Source organism: Hermetia illucens, chromosome 4 (assembly GCF_905115235.1).
Source record: "Hermetia illucens chromosome 4, iHerIll2.2.curated.20191125, whole genome shotgun sequence".
Lineage (NCBI taxonomy): Eukaryota > Metazoa > Arthropoda > Insecta > Diptera > Stratiomyidae > Hermetia > Hermetia illucens.
The window spans coordinates 164277015-164299959 of NC_051852.1; the positions used below are offsets into that span (position 1 = coordinate 164277015).

Below are 22945 nucleotides of genomic sequence, written 5' to 3' on the forward strand. Positions count from 1 at the left end.
GTTTCCGTGAAGTTCTTATAAAACGTGGTATAACAAAGACGCATCTGACATGGAATAACAAAACGCAATTGACAGCTAAACATAATTTTGTCTATGGTTAAGTAGAAAATTTGATAATATAAATTTTGTCAGAAATATATAATCATCAGTAATTTGTATTCTCTTTGAATCATTATTAACAATCCCGCGGCCAAGACGATCGAATCTTTCCCGACAAAGCCGTAATGCAAGAAGGATACGAAACATTGTGAATGAAGTGACTGAAGAAGCACAAGGAATTGCCCTGAAGAGCGCTGCGTTAGTATGGTTCAATTTCGTACATCTCAATCACAACAGCAAAGCGAAGCAACCCGTGAAACAGCTCGGTTGGCAATGCGAAATCGTCGAGCGAATAACAGAGATCAACAAGTAGATAATTTTCGACGCACAAGAAGAGATTTATCAAGTGCTGATTTGAATCGAGCAGCGTTTCGATATGATCGACGGCAAGTATTCCAAACGATAACCACGGAAATTAACAGCTGAGACCGTCACTAGCAACGATGGTTATCCACTGTATCGCCGTCGATCACCCGATGATAACGGTCGAACTGAAAGTGAAAAGAATGGATTTCGTTGTCAACAACAGTTGGATTGTTCCATATTCGCCACTTATTTCCAAAACGATCAAGACACATTACAACGTTGAGTATTGCAATTCAGTAAAGTCGATAAAATACATTTGCAAATATGTCACGAAAGACAGCGATATGGCGATTTTTGTCATCCAATCCTCCAATACCAACGATGAAATTGCGCGCTATCAAGTTGGTCGTTATGTGAACTGCAATGAAGCGATTTGGCGTATATTCGCATCCCCTATTCACGAACGTCATCCTATTGTTGTGCATTTGGCGGTGCATCTGAAGAATGGTCAACGAGTATATTTCACGGCTTCGAATGTTGTTCAACGTGCTGAAACACCTCCAGCAACCACCTCCGCAACATTGACCAGTTTCTTTGCGATCTGCCAATGCGATCCGAACTTTGCTTTACTGGGAGGTGCCACGTTATTACACTTGGAATGCTTCATCGAAGAATTTTCAATGACGGAAGCAAGGCGATACGGTTCCTGGATACATACAGTTAATCCAAAGAATGATGAATGCAGTTGTTGCTGGTAAATGTGCGTGGGCCAACGTCATTTGAGTGACTACGGACTGTTAATGATAGAATATTCCCAATATATCGTGTTGCAAGTGAAGAAATCAATTTACTAGAAAACGATGCCCATTGGGATACGACAATCGTTGAAGCCATTATCTCTGCATCTTCAAATCAGATACGCACATTATTTGCAATCATCATTTTGACATGCTTTCCATCGAACCTATCTAACCTGTGGCATAAATACAAGGATAATATGTCGGAAGATATTTGACATCAAATACGTGTCAGTTCCAGAAATCCCGATCTTGAGATGAATGAGGAGATACATAATCTGGCTTTACTCTTGATCGAAGACATGTGTTACCTTAGGTGCGGTAGTTTATTAGTCAGGTTAGGAATGCCAGCGCCAAATCGTGAAATAAATGACGCATTTAATCGAGAATTGGAACGGGAACGTGAATATGATCACCAGGTATTAGATTTAGTAGTTCAAACGAATGTACCACTATTGAATCCTCAACAAAAGGATGTTTATGACACATTAATGAAGGCAATTGATGATGGAAATGGTGGTTTATATTTCCTGGATGCCTCTGATAGAACTGGCAAGACATTCCTCATGTCAGTAGTTTTAGCAACTGTTCGTGCGAGACCCAACATTGCGCTTGCGGTTGCTTCTTCTGGAATAGCAGCCACATTGTTAGAAGGATGCCGTATCGTTCATTCAGCATTAAAATTGCCGTTAAATCTTCAAACTATTGAAGAACCAAAATATAATATTTCAAAAAACTCCGCAATGGCCAAAATTTTATCGGCATCGAAAATCACCATCTGGGACGAATGCGCAATGGCGCATAAACGTGTATTAGAAGCCACTTAACCGAACATTGAAATATCTACGCAACGACTGGAGATCTTTTGGAGACGCAATGATTTCAGCGTCTGGCGATTTCCGCCAAACAATCCCAGTAATTCCAGGATCAACGGCTGCCGACAAAATAAACACTTGCCTCAAATTATCGAATCTATGGCGCTATGTGAAGAAACTCCAGCTGACAACAAACATGAGCGTTGCATTGCTTAATGATACATCTGCTTAAGATTTCTCTGAGCAATTGCTGATTATCGGTAATGGTCCAGTGCCTGTCGACGAATCGAGCGAATTGACTTTATTTCCTCAGAATTTCTGTAACTTTGTCTCATCGAAAGACGAACTTATTAACAAAGTATTCCCAAACATCATTACTAACTACAAAAATAATGAATCGTTGAGTTAGCGAGCAATTTTAGTGGCTAAGAATAAAGATGTAGATGACCTTAACTACATATTTCAGAATGATATGATTGGAACAATGCATTCTTTAATCCATTAACTGTGTAACAAATAAAGATGAAGCCACCAACTCCAATTGAATTTTTAAACTCCTTGGATGCGCCTGGCTTGCCACCGCACAATTTACGCCTAAAGGTTGGCTCCGCAGTAATCATGCTTCGAAACATAAACCCACCAAAACTTTGCAATGGTACGCGTTTGGTGGTAAGTAAATTGATGAAGAATGTGATTTAAGCGTCGATACTCAAAGGAAAATTCGAAGGTGAGGAAATTCTCATTCCGAGGATCCCGATGATCCCAACCGATATGCCGTTTGAGTTTAAAAGACTTCAATTACTCTCTTGCATTCGTCATGACCATTAACAAATCACAAGGTAAATCCTTGAAAGTTTGTGGCCTGAATCTGGAAAATCAATGTTTTTCACATTGTCAATTATATGCGGCCTCTAAGGCGGAGCAAAGTTCGCAGGGTCAGCTAGTTATCTATAAATCTTGCCCGTTCTGAAGAACCGCGTGTCACAGAACGAAAAATTCAGCTCCCAAATAGAGCCTTCTACTCGGTCCTATCAATTTTAAAAGTCAGCTGCATATACAGGAAAGCAAAACTCCCGAGTATACAAAACGATAATAAGAACTGTGTTATGCTAGGGATGTGAAACATGGACCCTAACACAAACTTTCGAAAAATTTGTCAATGCTTTCGGAGGGTCATGAAGAAAAGAATAAGAGCTAAACGAGATAGCGGCCAATGTCGGATCAGACACAACCATGAGTTGTACCAAATATTTCACAACACTGAAGGCACCACATTAATAAAACTTCGGAAGTTTCAATGAGCTGGCCACGATCAGCGCAAGGATGACATTCAAATACCTAAAATGCTATTCGAAAAGAAGGCAGAAAACCACTAGGAAAACTTCGAAAGTGCTAGACAGATTCTGTTGACAAAGACAGCACATCACTGCTCGGATTTCAAAATTGGAGGACGCGATCGATGGGTCGTGATGGTTGGAGGAAGGACATGTCGAACACCTAAAGTTTTCGTCTCATGCAGAATCGTCTATGATTAAATCTGAAGAAAACAGAGTTTTTGGCGACCGACCCCTACAAAACGAGTACGGTAATTGTCAATGATAATGACTTATCTCAGATCGACGCTGTCAGACGTCGGCGAACTGCACCTCACTCGCTATAATAATGTCGTGCGTTGAGAACATTTGCGATTGTGATGGGGCTTACATGCTATAGTCAGGTATCTTTCCCAACTTGTAGCAAAAGTATCCTTTCGGGTGGATATATCCTGACTTAATTAAGTAACATTAACTCGTGTTATTTTTTCCATTTGCCTCGATAAATCACAAAACTCGGTCGCACGTTTGTAACAATTTATATTTACATATTAGCCTGAATCCACTAGCAACTTATGAAAGACTAGTCGACATACTGCTTCCCTAGAGAACCTTAAAATCTACACCCCTAATTTCACTCCTAGACTAATCCTCATCCTTCGGCTTCAAGAACTTCATTGGTTTCGATTCACTCTCCTCCCGATTGCCTTTCCTCTTCCTATGCGTGTCGAACTTCCTCGAGATTGTCTGGACAACGTTCCCATAGTAATCCACCATCTCCTGATCGGTCACATCCTTGCCCATTTCATGGCGCGTCTTTGCCTGTCTTTCCTGCTCCTCCAGTTCCAGCAACCTCTCGATTTCGGGGTTCATCCCTCGGAAGCTCAGTCTGCCGTCGATTAGATCTTCACAACGCATGAAACTCGGTTCAATGATAAAATTCGAGGAATCATTCATCATGCGGTCAGTGATTTCGTTTGAGTACATCGTGCGTCCTTCCAACGCCGCCAGCTCTTCATCCACTTTGTCTTTTGTGCGTTTCATGAATTTCATCTGGAGCACGCCCTTCGATAGTTGCGGTTTCGCCGACATTTCGGTGTGGCTTGGTGGATGTAATTTAAAAATTATTAAAAACCAACGAGTACCACGCACAGAACTTTGTTTTGGTTGCCCCGGACGTCCACGAAGAGTTGAAAGCTGCAATGTTGACATGTGCTGAAAGTTGAAAGACGTCTTTTTACACTGCAAATTTGAACAGTTTGTCGAATCGGTGTCTATAGAAATACAATACGAAAATCAAAGGTCATTTGAATGTTTGCATTTAAGATGAGCGTATCAAGTTTGGACGAACCAAATCGGACCGAAATTCAGGCAATTTAATGAATTAATTCAAGAAACAAAAATTATTCGAATGACTTCTCCCATCTGGCACCCCGGACCAGTCTCTGTCAGCTTTCAAAACTGAAAAATAAAGCAATGTCAAAACCGTTCCGATGACGGAATTCGTTAGCAATTGACAAGGGAAAAACTAAGAAGCACAACTGGACTCAGCAACAAACACGTTCGAAATCCATAGAAAATGTTTGCCCGAAAAAAGGCTCAGGAACCGCCGAAGAAGCGAAATCGGGACTTGTCACAGGTGAGTTTCCCCTCGGGGACGACACAATTTTCCACTTTCACGCAAGGCAACAACTATGACTCACGGTTTTGTCTCTCCAAAATACTTAGTTTGGCCTTTTCGAAATTCCTGATGATTTCGATCCATCCGGAGGAGCGGACGGCGACGAAAATGATAGCGACCTGGAGGCGGAATTGGCCGCTATTACTTCAGGAGGCGGATCGAAGCCAAAGCCACAGCCCCGCAAAAAGGAGGTGATCCCGCAATCGGACCTGGACAAAATGGTCGCGGAAAGCCTTCGCGATATTGGCAGTGACGAGGAATTGTCGGACGGCGATGAAGACGACCCAAACTTATTGGGGGAACTACAGGAGATCACTGGGGAAGAAGTTGCGTCAACACCTCCTCCTGCTGCCAGCCCCGAACAAGAAAAAAAGGAAGAAATTTTGTTGCCCACCACAACGGCTAGCACAATTGACTTGTTGAAGTCCCGGATTGCCATGTATCAAGCGGCAGAAGCAAATGCTAAGGCTGCAGGCGAAGCTGGCAGAGCGCGACGGTTCAACAGAGGATTGAAAACTTTGCAGGATATGTTGAAACAAGCATCGGCTGGTCGGAGCATCAACAAGGATGATATTCCACCAGAAGTGTTTGTTAAGAAGCCTGAGAGTGGTGGGGATGAGCCTGCCCAACCGCAACCCCCTCCAGTTCCAGCACGCGCTGCACCAGCTCCACCACCATCTACACCTCCCACATCACCACCACCAGCTGCTCCTGCCCCGATAATCCCCACTACCATCCAGCGTCCCGAGAACCCCAACCTTCCGGCACTGTTATCCCGCCAGCACGAGTATAAAGTAGCCGCTTTGACCGCCAAAAAGTCCGGAGATACTGCCTCTGCCATGGAGTTCGTCAAGATCATAAAGCAATTCGATCTGGTCATCAAAGCCGCCAAAGAAGGACAAGAAGTTGACCTGAGTGATATGCCTCCACCGCCAAATGAATTGAAAGAATTTCTCGCGAAAATGCAAGCTGCAGCCGAAGCCCCAGCAGCACCGGAACCTACTCCACCACCTCCAGCAGCCGAAGAGCCTGCTCCAGCAATGCAAGAGCCAAGAACGATGTTGGAAGCATTACAACAGCGCCTGGACAAGTATAAATCTGTAGAAGCGGCCGCCAAAGCAGAGGGCAATTCAGGCAAAGCCAGGCGATTCGGACGAATCGTGAAACAATACGAGGACGCTATTAAGCTCCACAAAGCTGGGAGACCTATTCCCGTCGATGAGTTACCAACTCCACCTGGATTTGGACCCTTGCCCACAGGAGATGCTCCCGCGCCTAAACCAGCGGCTCCAACACCCGCTCCAGCACCCCAACCAAAACCGGCTCCTTCTGTACCAGCAACTCCTCCAAGATCTACCCCTTCGACACCGTCCCCAAGTAAACCTTCGCCACCTCCCAAGCCAGCAGGCTCCTCGCACGAAGGCACCACTCGCATGTCAGGAAATCAAGTCGGGACTACCCTTCAGGAAAAACAAATGGCGATTTTGACGCAACGACAACGAGAGTTCAAGCTGGCGGCCATCGAAGCGAAGAAAGCTGGCGAGATTGAACAGGCCAAGGAATATTTGAAGATCTACAAAGGATTCGAGTCGGTACTAAATGCAGCCAGTTGTGGATTACCGGTCGATATGAACACGGTATGTCCTATTTTGAGGCAAGATGGAAGGATATGGATAGATTGTAATTCGTTCTGTTTTTTGGTTGCAGCTTCCCATTCCACCGTCACAGAGGGACAAGCTGGAAGACTCATTTGCATTTGTTAGTGAAGGCGATTGTGATCCCAGTGAGGAAGGCTCCGATTCAGACTTGGCGGTCCGGTTAGAAGAACAGTTGGTTAAACAGCTGATGATGTGCAAAAATACCAGGTGAGAACTTTTTTATATGAAAGATGCAATGGCCATTGGGCACTGCCTCTAAACCGGCCGTGTTGGTGATCGCGGGAGTGATCCCCGTTGCCCTTCTTGCATGCATGTCATATACAAGTGCAAGGGAGGTGGTTGCTCGCGAAGAACGGCAACGCACGCTAGACGAGTGCCAACTCTATTGGCAAAATGAAACTAGATGCAGATGGACTACGCGGCTCATCGGCAACTTAGGTCCGTGACTGAATCGGAAGCAGGATCAGACTGACTATTTCCTTAGCCAGTTCCTAAGTGGGCATGGAGATTTTCAGTGTTACCTGCACAAAATTGGAAAGGCACGATCTCCTGATTGTGTGTTTTGCTATGGAGTTGGGGATGACGTCCATCACACTTTTTTTCTTGTGGAAGGTGGGATGGGGTTCGTTAGCAGCTCTATTTGATCATAGGGGATCTCTCTCCAGACAACATTGTCGAGGAGATGTAGAGGAGTACTGACAGATGGAGTAGTTTTAGTCCTTCTCGTTGCTAAGAAAATAAGAGCTCGACCGGTGCAGGAATCGGATGACAGGGGGTTTCTTGAACTGGCAGGTCCCTTCCTCCTCTCCCCTCCCGTTGGTGAAAGGAATTCCCTGACTTGAAGGCTCCACAAGGCGGGAGGGTTCGGAAGCTAGCCCGAAGTAATGTGACAAACGATCCCATCCGATTGTCCTGTGAAGAACATTACTGGTCGATTTTTCATCCACGATGACAAGCAGCTGAAAAGGTGGAAGGAACACTACATTGCGGTTTTTAACCGTATCACATCGGAAATGGCGTGGGATCGCTAATCACCGTGACATACGGATACAGACTGTTTCTCCAAGCAGAAGAGAAATCATCTCATCAGTGCATTGAAACTGGCTCCAACAGTCTTCGCGCAGGGTTATTTATCGTTGCACCTGCAGTTACTGTAGATCTGCTACTTCTACATACAGAGATCCTGGAAATCCAAGAATCTTCCTATAGAGTGGAAGAAGGGGACGATCGTTGAGATTCCAAAGAAGGGCATCCGTTTTGAGCGTGGCAATTAGAGGTGTATCTGCATGCTGCCTGCCGTCGCAAAAATAATAGCTAAAATAATCCTGGAGCGGATCAAAGAACATATCGAAGGCTTAGTCGACAGAGAGCAGGCTGTTTTCTGCTGTGGATCCTCCTGCATTTACCACATCAACATCATTTGAATCATTTTGGAACAGTACGAGGAATTTAGATCTTCCCTTCACCTACTCTTCATCTATTTCGAGAAAGCTTTCGACAGCGTGAACAAGAAGTGTATCAAGAGGGGCAGGGTCCTAGATTTGGAAAGAGAGGCAAATAGAGTCGGAGTGAAGATAAACACCAACAAAATGAACGTTCTTCGTCTGACGGATCATTGCACTCTCCCTACCTGCATTAATGTACAGAGCACCGAAAGGGTCGATTAATTTGTATATCTAGGAAGGGTGGTTTCTGCGGATTATGGCATCGAACTGAATGTCGCTCGACACATTAGCAGCGCTAAATTCGCTTTCGCTACCTTGTCTAAAATTTAGAAGTGCAGTTATCACAACACCAAGATTAAGGGATGACAATTCAATTGCTATCTGCGCCATGCAATTGAACCCGCTCTCTCAAGATGGCCGAGAACATTGAAGAAACACTGCAACCGCCTCGGAAAGGCTTGGGAGAAGTTGAAGCGCATTTCAGTTTACCGTGTAGGCCGGATAGCCCCATACGCCCAGAACATCATTGGCCCATATCGAAGGGGCTTCACTCCAGCCACATCAGCAACAGATCAGATATTCCCTGTGCGGTAAGCGATGGAAAAAGTGCTGGAGTAAGGCCATCAATTGCACCATCTTTTCATCGTCTTTAAAGACACCCATGATAGCATAGCCAGGGTAAAACTGTACACGGCCATGAGAGAATTCGGTATCCCGACGAAATTGATAAGACTAACTAGCAGCAGGATCACTCTCAAGACCATTCCACATCAATAACGGTCTACGACAAGGGGATGCCCTATCATGCGTCCTCTTTAACCTGGCCCTGGAGAACATCAATGAAGGCAAGACAGAACCAACCAACCAACAACATCAAAACGCACTGGACAAACTGGAAGATTAAAGATAGGAAACTACAACTTTGAGACCGTTTGATAATTTCTCCTATCTAGTGTCGAAAATCACAACCGATAACAGCTACGACGATGAAATCCGCGCACGGTTGTTGGCAGGCAACAGAGCCTATTTCAGCTTACAAAAACTGTATCGCTTGAAACGTCTTACTATAGGGCCAAAGCTCTTTACTGTACAAGACAATGATCTTGCCAGTCTTGATGTATTCCGTGGAGACTTCTTAGCTAGATAAATTGCGAACTCTTGGTCGCGTTCGAGCGCGCGTCTTTTTATCTAACACGCCAACAATTCTAACAGCCTTGTGCCGGGCTATTGTTTGCCAATGTGTAAGGCCTCTGGACATCCGCCTACCAAATCTTTTCACCAGCAAGTCTATGTGAATGCAGCGTTTCCCGGTCCCACCCAACGGAGATTTTCCTATGCCCATTTCGGTGTTGAATCAGCAACGCCACCTTTGAGCGCTTGATATTAGGAAATTTGAAACTTGCATTTCCATATTATGGAACATATCCGTCAAATATCGGTAACAGCGCCCTTTTCATATTCATCTGACCCCCTACTGCACCGTTAAACTTTTTACGACACTTCTCATCTTCTTGACATTTCACTTTTGCACGGAATCACTGTCTCTGCTGCTCGAAGCGACTTTGTTTTTCGACATATTTTACTTTTTGGGACTTTTCTTCAGAAGAATCCGAGGGAGCTATGCACAAGGTCTCTTTAAATTGTGGGCCAAAATATGAATCCAATTTAGTCTTCAAGGAATTATTCACACTTTTTCAAATTTATTATTGACGTGAATGAAAAAAATTATAAATCTGAACATTGAAATAAAATTAAACAAAAAAAAAGGTTAAATCAGCTCAAAAAGGCCGGATCCAATTTAACTTCTATCTCGTTATCACTTGATCTTTATTCTGCTTGTCACCCGAAATCGGAAAACAGAGCATCAGCCGCACTTTTCTCGAAAAAGTTTCTAAAGTTCCCATTGCATGCACACAACAATGACTCCAGCGTGTATGCGCTCAACTATTGCGCAGCAGTATATAAATAAGTGTTTCGCAATTCCTTGAATCGATTCGCTAGGTAAAAATGCATTTGCGAGCACATCAACATGGGCACGAAGATAGCCGGGTGATGCGATTTTCAAAGAAATCAAAAAAAGTGTTCCTGGAATTCGAAAAATTTTGTTCAAATGGCGAAATAGATTTTAGGATTTGATGGAGTTTAAAATGAGCTTTGCGGCCTCTCACTTTCAGGTTTTAGCTTCAGCCGGCTTTTGGCAAGAATTACTAGGTGGTTTTTCCCTTGGATATAATTCGTGGCCACGACATGTTTGCAAATCAATAAAAATGAACCACATTTACTAACCACTTTGGCCACGCTGTTTCCAAGGGGAGAAGCAAAGGCAGCGTTTGATGAGTTGCCTCTGCCCTGGACGAAACCGTAGCCACCTTTTTTTTTTTAAAAAAAAAAACTAAGATATTAATTGTATTCAAGAATGTTGCGAATATCCAATGGGAACGACTGTTAGGGTTAGGGTCACCAAGGCTGTCAACAACCCAACAGGTTTGCAAGTCGTGAATAGCATCAGTGCGAGATAATATATGGAACTGGACGCCACGTGCTGGAGTTAAATACTTTCATATTTGAAATAATAAAACTTATTTTTTCTATTCGCATAGTGGAAAATTTTTACTTTGCAAATACCGATATGTCGGGAACCACTTGTTCCCTTCATCAGTGCTAACAAGTCTGAGACTTCGGTACACTATAGGATTACAGCATTGCGCTCCAGACCCTGCACTGCAAGTCAGAGTCGAAAAATGTTAAATCTCGTTTGAAACAGCCTCCGCTAGTGGAAGCGCTCCAGTTAATTGTGGTACGCCTTGAATGCCCGGGCCTTGTGTTGCATTGCTACTTGATAGAACTAATACGAATTCAAAGATTGATTACCGTGTCCATGGGATGAATGAAGATCGAGTAGATCATCAAACAAAATGATTTGAGGCTAAGGCTCCACAAAATAAGTGTGCATTCAACTGTGGTCCTTTATTGTGCACTTCGTATTAAGCAAAAAGCAAATGTCGTAGATTCCGTGGAAAAAATTGCGTGCACAGATCTTTTGCGAGTGCCACGATGGTAGGGGCTTGATAGGCGGCATTCAGAACTCTACATTTTTCACCAAGGTCTTTTTCAAACATCTCTTTTTTTCATTCTATCATCTACTTTTCCCATTCACTTGCGCAAACGTGTCTAATGTCATTCCCGTTCCTCCTCTTCTCCTACTTCCCCTCTTTAGAAAACCAATTTCCAAGCCATGTAGCGCGGCAAAGCGAAGGTCGAAGTCCGAAGATTCAAATTTGAACTTTCGAGGTTTAATTTCAAATTGGAATTTTCGAACCTCAAAAGCGGCCAGGAAAATTATATCGGCGTACACGACGTTAAAATTTATAACAGACAATTCACCGATCAACTGTATCTCTGTTTTGTGCTATCGTATTTCCATCAGAGAGCAACCTCAGTAATTTTCCTTTACTTGCAGAGATCACCATAAAGCGATGGGCGACGTAGCTGGAATGAATCGATTTGAAAACTTGGCTTTATCTGTTCAAAAGGATTTGGATATGCTCCGCTATGCCAAAAGGTTTTTTTTTCAGAATCCGAAACCACTCCGTGTATTTCATTTACATTTTCTCTTCCAGAAAAAATCTTTCCATACCACGGTTCCATTATGAACAAAAAAGCTTCAATATCGTCCATTGTAATACAGATTTAGGTGAAAACGAAGTAGAAATAGTTCTAGTCCGCGGAATACAATACAACGTGCCTAATCCTAAGGATGTTGACACTTACGTTAAGGTTGAATTCCCTTACCCCCAGGTAAAGCACCGGTGCTACCAGCATTGAAATTCCATTCTGTAGTAAATCATAATTTGCTTTCGATTTTCACTTTCCCAGGACGATCCATTCAAGACCAGATCGAATCTCGTTAAAAACACCGACAGTCCAGATTATGATCAAACTTTCAAAGTCGAAATACAACGAAGTAACCGCCAATGCCAGCGAGTATTCAAACGACATGCTGTGAAATTCGAAGTGTATTCGAGAGGGTAAGCTTTTCGCTTCTGTTCTGTTTACTTTGCTCGTATATTCTATGTATTCTCTTGAGGAGATTCTATTTAGGGCAACATCTAGTGTTTGAAATCCACTAATATGAAATGAAACAGTTTCGAAAATTTTAACGGTGGAGGGATTTGATAGTGATCAAAATTACTAAAGAAGCTTTCTGTCACGCTGATAAGATGGTGGAGGTGGCATTCATTTTTTCTGAGTAGATATTAGTGTTTGGAGGCGGATAGATGGGAGATTTTAGTTTGTATCCACTGAGTAGTTGCTTTCAAAAGAATTTTTGAGTCATGTTCCCCGAATATGAAGTAGTGATTAGTCTTCACTGTCAGCATGCAAAATCAAGTGTACTCCATTTATTTTGTTCCAAGTATTGTAAACGTAAAATTGGGGGTAGTGGTAATATTGGCTAGAATTTCAGTTTTTTAGTGATTGCATATTATAAATATGACTTTATTATTCAACTCAGCTATCACGAGGGAAGCACTTGCTAGGCATCAGATCTTAATGTTCTTAGTCACTAGGTCCCATGAGCAGAATATCTAGAAAAAATGGAAACGAGTTGTAGAGTTTGCCGATTAAAATTTATGATGTGAAGGTCAGGTGAGAGCAGCATTTATTTTTTTTAGACTTTCTACTAGGCGAACTAGAACAGAACACCATGTTACTAAATTTAGTTGGTTTTCGGCATATTGTGGTGAAATTATCTGCAAGTATAAGAATTCTTCAAAACCATCTAACAGTTGAGTCTCTGAGGTTGGTTTTTGATAGCGGGGAGAAGACCCACATTTCTCTTTCTGACAGAAGTGAGTGCATATGAACAATGACCGAATACCTTAAGATCGGAAGAGAAGATCATACTGCTACGTGCTGGCTCTGTCGTCAGAGGTATTGATTTCGACTGCGTCAATACGAATGATTCTTCGGAAAAGACGCATTGGTATCTGTGCTCTGCAAGAAACCCGATGGTCTGGTGCCAAAGCTGCGAAATAGGACGCGAACGCAGTAAAAATGGCTATAAACTTCTCTATTTTGATAGCCCACACATTCAATGCGGTGTTGGCATTACCATCTCAGAGGGTTTCCGTGATATCATTAAAGAAGTCGAAAGATCTGATGATCGGCTGATGAAGCTCACCACTATATCAACTGATCACACTATTCACTCTTCACCGCGTACGTACCATAGAGAGGTCGACCTGGTACCGAGAAAGATGCCTTCTGCCAACTTCTCGATGAAAAGACCAGCAACGTGCCTGCTGATGACTATTTCATCATTGTCGGCGACCTTAATGGTCATGTGAGTGAATAGGCAGACGGTAATAGATGCCATGGTAGAAAAGGGTTTGGAGCGCGCAATGAGGATGGCGATTCCGCGAGAAAAAAGAAGAAATGGTCTCACGCGATTACCAACCATTACGAATATGAAACCAAATTAAAGACACGATTCACAAAGCGGCGTCAGGAACCCTCGGGGTCACCAAGCCAGGTAAGCAGTACATCAACCAAAATACTTGGCTTTAGAATGACGATGTTGAAATGAAGGTCCGTGAAAAGAAACGCTCCTACCACAAGTTTCTGGACGATAAAACGCTGGCCAACTGGCAAATTTATAAGAACCGGTCAACCGGGAAGCAGAGAAAGTGATCGCTGCCACCCCAATGGTCCATTACAAAAATGTTTACGATAAACTGGACACTCGGGATAGCGAGTGAGATTTGTATCAACTTGCCAAAAGCCGAAACGAACGCACAGGATATCTTATGTTGCGTTAATGGCAAGAATTGTACTTTGCTTATCGACCGTCGAGCCGCGACGAATAGATGGCGGGAGTATTTCGAGCAGATTTCATCTGAAGAATTTGTTCATCCTCCATTTTCACAATGATTGTCGACATTTGGAGCACTTCCACCTGTCAGCGCAACTTGGTGCTCAGAGGTGGCGGCGAGGAAGATGGGGCGGCAACCCTATCGGCCAAACCAAAACCAAGTGGTCGAGGAGAACCTCCATAGTGGTGGCACCGGGAGACGCTGTAATCACTTTGGTTTGCCGGCCGTGATTCAGTAGGCGAATGCTCCAAAGACCTAATCAGAGCGATCAGACCCGAGTCTGCACGGGGACTCATCTGAAGTGGCAAATTGGTCACGAAACCTTACCAGGGGTATACTGGTACCATGGGAACCGGGAAAGCCCCTGGACTCACATACTTCGGGTGAACTGTTGTATCTGAGGACAACTCGGTTATTTGCGGTTGGCCCCCCTGGTAGGAGTTTCATGGTGGTTGTGGTTGTGCTCAAGCGAGAAGAGACCTCCGGGCTCGACGTGGTGTTGCGTATCAAAACGGGTGCCGTACTCCATAGTTCGGCAGAGATTTAGGTAATTCTTGCATCCACCAGTATGAATGCTAAGCCATGCACTTGGTATAGACTGGTACCGTTGTTGCTTGTCTCAGCGGGGCTCTGATTGTGGTCACAAAATCAATCCGTGTCTTAAGAGGACCGTAGGATTAAGTCTCACGACAGGTGCCTACGTAAAACACTATGGGCTTCACTGTCAGCGCAACTTGTGCCCAGAGGTTCAAGGCTCAGAGGGAGGAAGATGGTGCGGCAACCCTATCGGCTGAGCCAAAACCAAGTGGCCGAGGGGAACCTCCATAGTGGTGGCACCGGGCTTCCCGGCCGTGATGCAGTAGACGAATGCTCCACAGGCCTAATTATGGCGATCAGACCCGAGTCTGCACGGGGTCTCATCTGAAGTGGCAATAATCACGAAATCTTACCAGGGATATACTGGTACCATGGGAACCAGTACAGCCCCTGGATTCACATACTTCAGGAGAATTCCTGTTGTATGTGCGATTAGCTCGGTTGTTTGCGGTTGACCCCCTAGTGGGAGCTTCATGTGGGTTGTGGTTGCGTTCAAGCGAGCAGAGACCTTTGGGTCTCAGCGTGGTTTTACGCTTCAACACGGGTGCCGTACTCCTTAGTTCGGCAGAGATTTAGGTAGCCCTTGCATCCACCAGTATGAATGCTGAGTCATGTACTCGGTATAGACTCGTACCGTTGTAGCTTGCTGCGGCGGGGCTCCGATTGTGGTCACAAAATCTATTCGTGTCTTAAGAAGACTATGAAATTAATTCCACGAGACAGGTACCCGCGTAAAAAACCCTGACGTAACTGTCAGAGCAACTGAAGTCGAGGAAGCAAAAAAACGGATGAAATCAGGCAAAGCAACAGGACCTGACGACATCGGATCTGAGCTCTGGAAAGCGAAAAGCTGGGACCCAACACTGTGGCTCAGTGAATTTTTAATCAGGTTATTCAGGAAAGTAGAACATCATCTATCTAGCAAGAAAATACCACAATTCCAATATGGAAAAAGAAAGGGTAGTCCAGCATAATGTTCAAATTAACGTTCGGTCCGGTTACTTCCCCATACCATGAAGATTTTTGAACGCATTCTTGACAACCGTATTCGTGAAATCGTTGAAACAACCGTGAATCAAGCCAGATTTATCGAGAACTGCGGACCTATTGACGCAATACATGCTGCGCGGTTACTCATGGAGAAACACCGCGAGAAGCATCGCCCTCCTAACATTGCATTTCTGGATCTGGAAAAAGCGTTTGACCGTGTGTTACACGAACTCATCTGGTATGGTCTACGGCGACACTTAGTGCCAGAAGAACTCGTGCGCTGGGTTCAATTGCTCTACCACGATCCGAAAAGTAAAGTTCCAAATGTGGCGGGTGTATCAAAGCTGCTTCATGTCTCTGTTGGTGTTCATCAAGGAAGCGCCCTCTCACCACTCCTCTTTGTTTTTGTTATGGACACTGTCATCCAACGTCCAGCGCCCTGTACACTTCTTTATGCAGATGATGTTTCCCTATCGTCTAATGGTAAAAATGATTTCAACCAACATGTCCAAAAATGGAAAGATCGCCTCATGTAACACGGTCTCAGATTGAATCTGAATAAAACTGAATTTTTGACGACCGATCCCCATGAAACAAGCACAATCCCTGTCAATAGCAGTGGCGGGTCAATGCTATCAGCCAATGGAGAACTGTGTTATGAAATTGCTTCACGCATTAATGCAACCTGGATCAAGTGGCGTTTCACAACTGGTGTTCTTGGTGATCGACGTATCAACGAACGTCTCAAATGTAAAATTACCGCGATGTCGTCCGTTCTGTCGCTCTCTATAGTTCTGAGTGTTGGTCGACTATAAAAGACAATAAATGGTGTGTTGCGGTAATGGAGACGAAGATGCTACGTTGGACTAGTGGCGTCACACATTTAGATCACATCCGAAATGAGGATATCCGCGATCGTTATGGGGTTGCAGCGATCGTGGAAAAGTTGCGTGAGAGGCGTCTTCGATGGTATGGTAACGCAGTTCGTGCAAACGAGAATTCACTTGCCAAGATTGGTCTGAACATCGAAGTCGATGGTAAACGACCAAAAGGCAGACCTTGGACGTTGGATTAGTGACCCGTTTTGACCACATCCAAAATGAGGATATCAGCGATCGATATGGAGTTGCACCGATCGTGGAAAAATTGCGTTCCATGGACGTTTTGCCGTTGTTAGTACGTTGGGTATAGGTAGGTCTCCTTACGTATGCATGGCCAGACGAGTTTACATGCCCAGGTTTTTATAAGTACTTTTCCATTTATGATTTAGACAATATAACGTCGAAATGACCACCATGCAATGGTTGATCCGTAGAACAACAACAATTTTCGATGACCTGATGCATCACTTAGTATGACGCCAATGATTGCTCAAGTTCATCAACAGTCTTGAGTTTGAGTGGCCATTTCTCGAAAGTAATGACTCACTGAACTTTGCGCACAAAAAATCTATTGCGACGACCGTGGCAATCTATAATAATTCTGAGAAAAAAGCGATCAACATCCAATGATAGAGCTCCCCATTCACAGTTACGGGATTTATTCTTTAATTTCAAGAAGTATGACCTAATGACGCAACTATACCCGAAACCGCATCATGTTTCGACTGGCAATATTTTGCATGAACTGCTCTTTGAGTAGCAAAAAAACGTCTGGATTTTTTTTAGAATATTTGGAAGATTTCGAAAACTTGTTCATGGTAAAATGACATACTTTGCAGAAGACAACTGAGACCGGGTGTGCAAAATCCATCCATACGCATGCCCACTATGAACTGTCCTATCATTCCTAATAGTAAACCCTTCAATGAAAGTCCTTCTGAGATAGCGTTTTACCCAAACGATACAACAGACATACGATAGGGCCTGCGCCAGCTAACAAGTTAGTTTGTATTAGTGTATCGGTGGCGTAAGATCATCTGCCGGTCGATCTTGTTTCAAAAATAATGTTGAAAATGCGTAGTGATCCGCTGATACGCGCGTCGGTACCAACTTTCTCACGGTATTAGCAACATTACTAGCCCTTTGCGTATGATGATTCGCATTGTCTTGAGCCCCTACGCTATTAACATCTGCCGATCTCTCGATTACTGGGCTAACAACTGAAAGCTAGGTGGTTCATAGCAACTTCGATAGCACCTAATCTTTCCATGAAACCTTCCTGCTAGTTTGGCTTGGAGTTCACTGCCATGAAGCCACTGATTGTTTAGTAGATCAATAGGATCCTGTGGCTTGGAAATTGTTATCGGATTTTGTGCGTTTTGGTAAAGTATATACCAGGTGGGCTGGAAAATTCGTAGTCTAACGTAGAAAATTTTTTTTTTGATAAAATTTGATTTTATTATTCAATATTGTTGTCTTCGAGGGCGATACAACGATTGTAGGGGTGTCTTGATGAAACAGCATTTTCTTTGCTTGAAATTGGGTCGCGTTTTCCGCGATTTCATCCTTCAAACGCACCAATAACCCTATGTAATAGTCGCTGTTCGAGGAATATTATATCATGTGCAGCCCAAAACTGTTGCGTCTTTGAACGCCTTGGAGTCGGTTCAACACGTGCAGTCCACTCGGAGGACGATCATTTCGAGTCAGGCGTGAATTAATGGAGCCATGTTTCGTTCATTGTCAGATATCTTTGCATAAATTCGGGTTTTTTATGGGGAAAGAGTTTCAAACACTGCTCAGAATCGTCAACTTGTTGTTTTTGGTCGATTTTGAGCTCGCGCGGTAACCACTTTGAACAGAGCTTTCACGATTTTGTGTACCCATACCCCCATACCCTCGAGGTTCCTTTGATATCTTAGTTTCAGCTATATTTATCAACTTCACTTTGCAGTCATCCAAATTCTTTGTGGACTTTGGTAACAGCCTCTTTGGGTGCTCATTTCGCCTACGCTACGATCACGCTGCTCCCAGGGCAAAGATGAGGCAGCGTCGGACGATTTGCCTCTGCCTTGGTAAGAAACCGTAAAGCCGTCATCGCTTGACATTTTTGTAAAGTTTGGGTGCAAGCCCTAAGCGAGGGTTCCGGGGACCAGGAAAGAGGGAGTAAGTTGCTCCCCATTTGGTGAGGTCCAGCATTAAGTTGATGCGGACTTAGGACCCCATCATTCTCAAAAAAATAATAACGGTAATGTTGTGAATCTGTGAACATCGTGAGGACAGGCATTTGTGCAATCGTTTGTGTCACAATATAGAGACCATGTTCAATTGATTCGTTCAGGCATTGATTTCCTGCCAACGGCGCAGTGCTATTGCGTTAACTGGAAAATCATCGCAGACCTTCTCACCAAAAGCCCGTTCTCAACATTAGAGAACTCCTTAAATCGTGCACTTCATAGGCATTCCTCTAAATTTCGCCACTCCGCCATAGGAGTTGGTATCACATTTCAACTTAAAGACTCAGTTTGTTTTCACATTTAGGATCGTATCCCGCATTATTGGATTATTCTGCGCCCAAGCAAGGACCTCTTAAATATCCAGGATATATTCCTGACTTTCCATCTGATGTATTGTAGATGACCATTCATATAATTAGAGATTCAAAAATTCTTAATTACGTTTCGGCGAGCCGATGATTTGTTGTTTACTTCTATGGGTCACGCTTAGATTGAAGTATCTCCGGACATAGTATTCATAGTCTGCGTCTTTGTGAGTGCTCTATCTTGCATCTCTACGTTTTACTGAAGTTTTTAAATTGTTCTGCTAACGAGCGGCCGCATTGCCATGGTGCAGACACAACATGAGTTTTTCCGCCACAATCCAAATGTCTTATAATTTTTCACACAGATCTTACAATACACCTTTCTAGAAACGGTTGTTGGTTGTTTCCCTTTGAGGCGGAAATTCATGATGAAAAACTTTTTCTTATCTTCTTTTCCTTCAGCTTTGTGTTCACAAGCGCGGTCGGCTCGTCGTGATCGTTTTCGCCATTTGGCTCTATCAAATGCAATGTCATCCGTCCTGTCGTCCTCTATGGTTCTGAGTGTTGGCCAACTATAAAAGACAATGAACAACGTCTTGCGGTAATGGAGACGAAGATGTCACGTTGGACTAGTGGCGTGACATGTTTTGATCACATCCGAAATGAGAATATCCACGATCGTTGTGAGGTTGCTCCGATCGTGGAAAAGTTGCGAGAGAGGCGTCTTCGATGGTATGGTCATGTAATTCGTGCTAACGGGAATAACGAAGTCGATGGTAAACGACCAAAAGGCGGCCGAAACAACGGTGGCTTGATACGCTGGGTAGGGATTTAAAAGCCTCAAGATTGCACCCAGATCAGGCATTCGATAGAACCAAATGGCGAAACCGATCACGAAATTTGGCGACTTAACCGAATCGAGGTTTCAAGTTCTTCGGCAAGTTCCCCAACACATCGATTGGCACACACGAGGATTATCTTCGACTGTCGTTCATTTTTGAAAAAAGAATCCCAACAACCATGTTACACAAAAGCTAGACTATGAAATTCACCACTTACTTTTTGACGAAACCTCGCGCAATGTAACATGGTGGAAGAGATTCTGGAAATGATTTTAGTTTAGTGGTTATGTTTTTACTTATTTTTATAAAACGGTTTTTATCCAAAAGACAAACGTTGCTGGCTGTCTAACTTTTTTCGTGTTCCATATTTCTTGATGTTTATGAATGTACGTAGGATACTTCTAGAATCAGTAGTTGTTTCTCTATAATTTCCTCATTCAACAGGTGTGTAGTCCCTACCATAGTGAGAAACCTATTGTTTTGTCCCTAAGACCCTTTCTCAATGCATCTACCTTATCTTATTTAGACTCTAGCCCCTTTTAGTCCTGTGCATTTCTTATTGATCATCTCATTTACCTTTTTCATTGTTGCCTGTTGCTCGTTCATTTAGCATGCGCACTTTTCATTCATTTCACTGTACAATAATAAATGCAAATTTACACAATGTAAAGAGAAGAAAACGAAACAAAAATTTCGAAATATTGTATTTTTGGGTATTGTGAAAATACAAACACTAGATGCTGCCTAGGTGGAATTTGTTGGAAATTCCCAATGTGTTGTTTTAGTGGTTTTCTACGTTCGGACATTTTAATTGGGACTGTAAGTGTGAAGCTCGCACCGTTGGAAACGAAATGTGATATTCATGAATCGTTTGATGTAAGTATTGCACTTTTTTTTGTATTTAGAAACGCGTTTTTGCTTCATATGCAACAATTGAACTTGCTAAATTAGACTCCAAAATGTCATCATCTCACTTGTGTTCCTTCAATAAATATTAGGTTGCGGAAAAAGTAATGTCGTACTTTGTCAATAGATGGCGACACTTAAACATATCTTGTGTTGTACTTATCGCATCGGGTCATACTATGCGGCGATTTGAAGACGACAATCTTGGCTGCAGGTGTCTCTTTGACAGTTTTATGATCGTACATTTCAGTCTCAAGTTAAAGCGCGTCAAAGGTGAAGTCCACCAAGGAAGAAATTCCTCATATTTTACATTTTTACTACCTGAGAGGTAGAAATGCAACGAAGGCGGCCAAAAAAATTTGTGAAGTTTATGCGTCCGATACTGTAACGATTCGCACAGCACAACATTGGTTCGATCGATTTCGTTCTGGTGTAGTGGATGTCGAAAATACACCCCGTACTGGTAGGCCAATCGTCGTAGAAACCGATAAAATCGTCGAAATCATCCAAGTAGACCGGCATGTGAGCATTCGCTCGATTGGCCAGGAACTTGGTAAGGACATAAAACCGTTTGGAACCATTTGCAAAAGATTGGATTCCAAAAAAAGCTGGATGTTTGGGTGCCACACGAGTTGACGGAAAAAAATCTCTTGGATCGAATCAACGCCTGCGATGCACTGCTGAAACGGAACGAATTCGACCCATTTTTGAAGCGAATGGTGACTGGTGATGAAAAGTGGATCACGTACGAAAATCTGAAGTGAAAAAGATCGTGTTCAAAGCGCGGCGAGCCGACCCAAACCATCGCCAAGCTCGGATTGACGGCCAGGAAGGTTTTGCTGTGTGTTTGGTGGGATTGGAAGGGAGTCATCCACTATGAGCTGCTCAACTATGGGCAGATCCTCGATTCGATCCATGCTCACAGTAGGGAGCAACTCGACCGTTTGAAGCAGGCGATTGACCAGAAGCGGCCAGGATTGGTCAATAGGAATGGTGTTCTGTTCCACCAAGACAACGCTTGACCTCACACATCTTTGATGACCCGCCAGAAGCTACGGGAGCTCGGATGGGATGTCCTATCGCCCCCCCCGTATAGTCCGGACCTGGCACCAAGTGATTACCATCTCTTCCGGTCCATGCAAAACACTCTTAGTGCTACTAAGTTGGCCTCAAAAGAGGCTTGCGAAAACTGCCTGTCTGAGTTTTTTGCAAATAAGGGGGGGTTATAAGAGGGGGATAATGGAGTTGCCTTCTAAATGGCAACAAGTTTGCGAACAAAACGGCGCATATTTGACTTAAATCGGACAATTCTAAGTATGTTAAAGCGTTAAAATTCGATCACAAATACGACATTACTTTTTCCCCAACGCAATATGTAACGATGAAGCAGAAGCGCAACTCATAAACATAACCCTCTCCAAGGAAGATTAATAAACAACATCCTTATTTCAGTTAATGGATGGCCGAAAACCTGTTGGCGGAAAGTTGGAATTGAAAGTTCGCGTACGCAATCCAATTGTGGCTAAACAAATCGAGCATATAAATGAGAAGTGGCTTATACTGGATTCCTAAAGACAACGAGACGACGCAAATACAAATCAACTTTAATGCAACCAGTTGCCTTAAATTCCATTGAATGACACTTTATTTTTTACGAGCTAAGCCTACCTACAATAATTTCCAGTCGTTTTGTATAAGCAAACAAAATGTACCCTCATGAATCTGTATATGATGCTGAATTTAACTATAATTTGTACATACTAAGCAATCTTGCAAAGGTGTTAAACACGTTTTCTTTTGGAGACAGGAATCAAGCTACTGGCGCCATTATGTATATTTGTTGCTAGCTATTATATATTCGTATGTTAATTTATATCGGGCTTTTACTATTGAATGACTGTATTTTAATAGAAAAGAAAATAAACAGTTGTTAAATGTGATTTGGACTTTACTTACGAAATGCGACTCCGAACTTAATTTTTCTACAAAATTGTAACGACTTATGTGATTGCGCGATGGCCAAAAGAGCGCTGAGCTATCTGGAAAATCCAAGGAAGTGGCGAAATTGGCCGTGTAGGCTCGTCCATAAATACTGCAGTTCCATTGATGTGTCTCGTCACGCGTTCACGACTCTATACTCCCAATATATATACGCGATTGTGCAGCAGGTTGCAGCGCACTACCATTGGTCACAGCTACA

At 43.3% G+C, this 22945-nt stretch overlaps 2 protein-coding genes across 3 annotated transcripts; one reads left to right on the forward strand and one right to left on the reverse strand.

Annotated features, from left to right (window-relative positions):
• Positions 1–3853: 3853 nt before the first annotated feature.
• On the reverse strand, positions 3854–4685 carry LOC119654330 (M-phase phosphoprotein 6). Its single transcript, XM_038059661.1, has one exon. The coding sequence runs from the start codon at positions 4540–4542 to the stop codon at positions 3976–3978; it is 567 nt and encodes a 188-aa protein (XP_037915589.1). The 5' UTR covers positions 4543–4685; the 3' UTR covers positions 3854–3975.
• Positions 4686–4781: 96 nt separating this feature from the next.
• Positions 4782–22685, forward strand: LOC119654329 (coiled-coil and C2 domain-containing protein 1-like). Of its 2 annotated transcripts, none has more exons than XM_038059659.1 (8): positions 4782–4969; positions 5059–6648; positions 6719–6876; positions 11575–11676; positions 11735–11912; positions 11991–12142; positions 20577–20715; positions 22198–22685. In XM_038059659.1, the coding sequence occupies exons 1-8, from the start codon at positions 4910–4912 to the stop codon at positions 22315–22317; spliced, it is 2499 nt and encodes an 832-aa protein (XP_037915587.1). In that variant the 5' UTR covers positions 4782–4909; the 3' UTR covers positions 22318–22685. The 2 variants fall into 2 exon arrangements, with proteins under 2 accessions (XP_037915587.1, XP_037915588.1); XM_038059660.1 differs by having other exon boundaries at positions 20625–20715.
• Positions 22686–22945: the final 260 nt, after the last annotated feature.

Excerpts from the sequence above, each read along its gene's own strand:
- LOC119654330 (XM_038059661.1), bottom strand. The coding sequence starts at position 4,542 with ATGTCAACATTGCAGCTTTCAACTCTTCGTGGACGTCCGGGGCAACCA.
- LOC119654329 (XM_038059659.1), top strand. The coding sequence starts at position 4,910 with ATGTTTGCCCGAAAAAAGGCTCAGGAACCGCCGAAGAAGCGAAATCGG. Across the intron at positions 12,143-20,576 it reads TTCGAAGTGTATTCGAGAGG|ATGCTGCCTAGGTGGAATTT; the intron begins GTAAGCTTTTCG and ends TACAAACACTAG. Across the intron at positions 20,716-22,197 it reads ATATTCATGAATCGTTTGAT|TTAATGGATGGCCGAAAACC; the intron begins GTAAGTATTGCA and ends TCCTTATTTCAG.